Source organism: Clupea harengus, chromosome 11 (genome assembly GCF_900700415.2).
Source record: "Clupea harengus chromosome 11, Ch_v2.0.2, whole genome shotgun sequence".
In the NCBI taxonomy this organism is placed as follows: Eukaryota; Metazoa; Chordata; class Actinopteri; order Clupeiformes; family Clupeidae; genus Clupea; species Clupea harengus.
Genome location: NC_045162.1, coordinates 4559176 through 4562440, shown reverse-complemented (window position 1 = coordinate 4562440; position 3265 = coordinate 4559176). Strand labels below are relative to the sequence as shown.

Genomic DNA, 3265 nt, shown 5'->3' with positions numbered 1-3265 from the left:
GTGGTTGATCTTTATCTTGACCGCTGTGGTGGACACTACACTTTGTGTGGCGCCCCCATGTGTTTAATTGATCTGCTGTTGTGTTGAATGGTTGAGGCCTGTCCAATCGGGTGAGATTACCAACAGATTCGTGCTCTTGTCAGGATAATACCAATGTTATCTTGGTGGCCCTTGTGAACACAGTATTACTATTTATGCACAATTGCACCCACATTTATCCTGCGCCTGTGACGACCCCGCCTCCTTTGGTCATTTATTGGGAACACCTGGGCCCGGTGTTCCCAGTACTATAAGAGCACATCCCACTGGTTCCATGAGAAGATTCAGAGAGAGAGAGAGAGAGAGAGAGAGAGAGAGAGAGAGAGAGAGAGAGAGAGAGAGAGAGAGAGAGAGAAAGAAAGGGGAAACTTAGCTCCCTACACTCTGCTCGCACCATGCTTATCTTTGCATGACTTCTTACGATACAACACTCCACTTACTGACCTATCATGCATGCATACACGGCAACACTAATGATTAACTGACTGCCACACCTCACCGTAGTTTGGTATGTTTAGTGTTCTTGTTAGTTTCCAATAAATTAAGGTTATTTTGCTTTAACTCTGTGTGACCTCCCGTTATTTTCCATGGTCTGTGAGCCGGACATGACACGCCCGCTCACAAGGTAAGGTACCTAGGTCATTCTGGTGCCCATGTGAGGCTGGCACCCATTGTACATACAGTGATATCTTCCTCATTCCAATGCAAATTAAAATCCCAGTTTTACCAAAGTACCAGTTTTATCAGATGCCATGTTACGTGGAGGAGTTAACTTTAATTTTGACTGATGGACACTCCCATCAATGAAGAGACCAATATATAGAGTAGACCAACACATGTACGTTGAACTATTGACCGTCAAGATGGTGATTGAAGTCATTTTTGTCGCGATGTGCCTGCTTGTGCCTCAAGGTAAGAAAATTATGTCATCTGAAAATGAAGTAATCTGTTGAAATGTGACAGGGGCAAGACACACTCATTCTTTGTTCATTTAGTTATTTTAGTTCATGAAGCACATTTAGTTAATTTAGCACATTTAGTACATATTCCATAATAGAATCTGCAGCTTTTCATGGAGTACAATGTTTCAACAAACTTTCAGCATTCTGGTCATATATTTTACACATAGGACTGAAAATAATATTCAATCTTTAATAATATGTAATCTTTCAAAAGTTGACATTTCTGGGTTGACCTTGACTATACAATGGCGAAGTAACTCTTCAATATTTTAATAACTGTCAATGCAGATTCTTAGAATATTCTAAATGTGTGACAGTGACTCAGATATGTCTAAATAAGTTTTAAGTCATCATTTCAGCTTCAGATGTTCCCCTCACTAATCTCTATTACAGTCAATTTATAAGTTGCTTTGAACAAAATAACTTTAATTTCGACTGCTTTAACCATCCCTAGCAAAAGGACTGCAGTGCACCACGTGCAAAGATGTGTCTGGATCTTGCAATGGAGTGGAGTGTCCCGCACTTGATTACTCTTGTGCCAGCATCAGTGTTACAACTGTAATAGGTGAGAAACTGTACCCTTCACTTTGACGAACACTGACAGTTAATTGAATACATTTTTTATAAAAAAAGTTTTTACTGTAGATAAAGAGAGAAGCTTAACTTCCTTACACTGAAGTCTAGATTTTGTTCTTTTTTTGTGGTTTCTATCGGTCCATCAATTGGATTATGGGTTTGTGTTTTCCTCATGACTACATCATTTTTGTTGTTGTTTGTTTGCAGGGGGTTCAACTACTGAAGGAAGTATCAAAAGCTGTTTCCCATCTTCACTATGTCTCAATGGTTCCCTGAACACAGGAGCTCTAAGGGTCACACTGAGCACCTTGTGCTGTAACACAGACAACTGCAACTCCGGAAGTCTTCCAGGTAATTTTTGTGTGCTGATGGAATCTAATGATGAATCTAATGTTCAGGAAGTAGGCTATGGAATCAATTTAGTGACTATTTAGTCATTGTCTTCTTAATCTAATGCCCAAATCAATTCTTCCTGCCCTGTTTGGGTAAAATAATAAAAAATCTACAAAGCTGAACATGAGAGCATGGTTTATCTTTCAGCTGCAGTAAATAACACGGCCAATGGGAGGCAGTGTTTCACCTGTGGCTCAGCGGACTGCTCATTAAAGCTTCAATGTGCCGGTGATGAGGATCGCTGTTTCAATGCAACAGGTGTGTATATTTGTGGGAGTGTGGTGTGTGCAGTACTATGTATTTTGAACAAAATGGAAGAATATATTTCTACACAGTAGAAAAACATACCAGTCTAGGGTTTGTAACACTGTTAGAGTGGAAAAGTATAACTTTAGTTATGTAATCTATTGCTTTATTGTTATGTACTGATACATTATTGTTTTTAACTCTCTCTTCTGTTTTTCCCTTCCACCACTAGGTAATTTAGCTGGACTGAACGCTACCGTAAAGGGCTGTGCCACCCAAAGTGTCTGCTCTGGAGCGTTTTCACAGGCACTGGACTCGGTGGCTGCGGGACTGCGCTGCTGTGAGGGGGATCTGTGCAACAGTGCCTGGAGTGCTACACACAGTGTCCTGTTCCTGCTGTGGCCTCTGGGCTCTGTTCTGCTCTTCCACTGAGCTGGCTTCATCTCAGGGTGACTCCTCTGCCTGGAGATGGGCTGCTACTTTCAACACAAACTTGTCAATGGCCATTAAGGCAAATAAACAAAGATTTGTTTTCATTCATGTGTTAGCATGTGTTTGTTTTCATTCATGTGTTCTTAATATTTCAGAAACTATTCAAACAACTACTGCACACATTTAAATCACGTCTGCTTTCTTAAATGTTTAAATCCATTTAGGAAGAATATAAGTGGTCACTAAGCAATTTTTTTCGTTCAAGATGAACATTTCAGGACACTCATTACATCTTGCTAGGGCCTAGGTTTAAAATTCCCAAAGTTTCCCTTTAATTGAAACAATTCATTATGTGAACTTTGAACACACCTGAATAACCTGAACTAACCATATGAAACCCACACGTTACAAATGACTTAATTCTGTTTGTACCAGTTACACACTGCTGTTGCAAACCGAAACACTTTTATCAATTCTACTTCTCAGTGATTAGAGTAGTGTAAGTATAAAATAGGGGATATTGAATGAATAAATCCCAAAAGGACTGTATGCTGATTACTGAATGACTAGGTGACAATCGCCACAGACTGTCCGGTAAGAACAAGCATAGATGCCAA

The 3265-nt window shown here is 39.9% G+C and overlaps 1 protein-coding gene across 1 annotated transcript; it reads left to right on the top strand.

The window, feature by feature from the left end:
- Window positions 1-415: 415 nt before the first annotated feature.
- On the top strand, window positions 416-2714 carry LOC105891706 (phospholipase A2 inhibitor and Ly6/PLAUR domain-containing protein-like). Its single transcript, XM_031576856.2, has 5 exons — window positions 416-951; window positions 1456-1566; window positions 1785-1928; window positions 2118-2228; window positions 2449-2714. The coding sequence occupies exons 1-5, from the start codon at window positions 843-845 to the stop codon at window positions 2646-2648; spliced, it is 675 nt and encodes a 224-aa protein (XP_031432716.1). The 5' UTR covers window positions 416-842; the 3' UTR covers window positions 2649-2714.
- The last annotated feature ends 551 nt before the right edge of the window (window positions 2715-3265 follow it).

Excerpts from the sequence above, each read along its gene's own strand:
- LOC105891706 (XM_031576856.2), top strand. The coding sequence starts at position 843 with ATGAAGAGACCAATATATAGAGTAGACCAACACATGTACGTTGAACTA. Across the intron at positions 1,567-1,784 it reads CAGTGTTACAACTGTAATAG|GGGGTTCAACTACTGAAGGA; the intron begins GTGAGAAACTGT and ends GTTTGTTTGCAG. Across the intron at positions 1,929-2,117 it reads CAACTCCGGAAGTCTTCCAG|CTGCAGTAAATAACACGGCC; the intron begins GTAATTTTTGTG and ends TTTATCTTTCAG.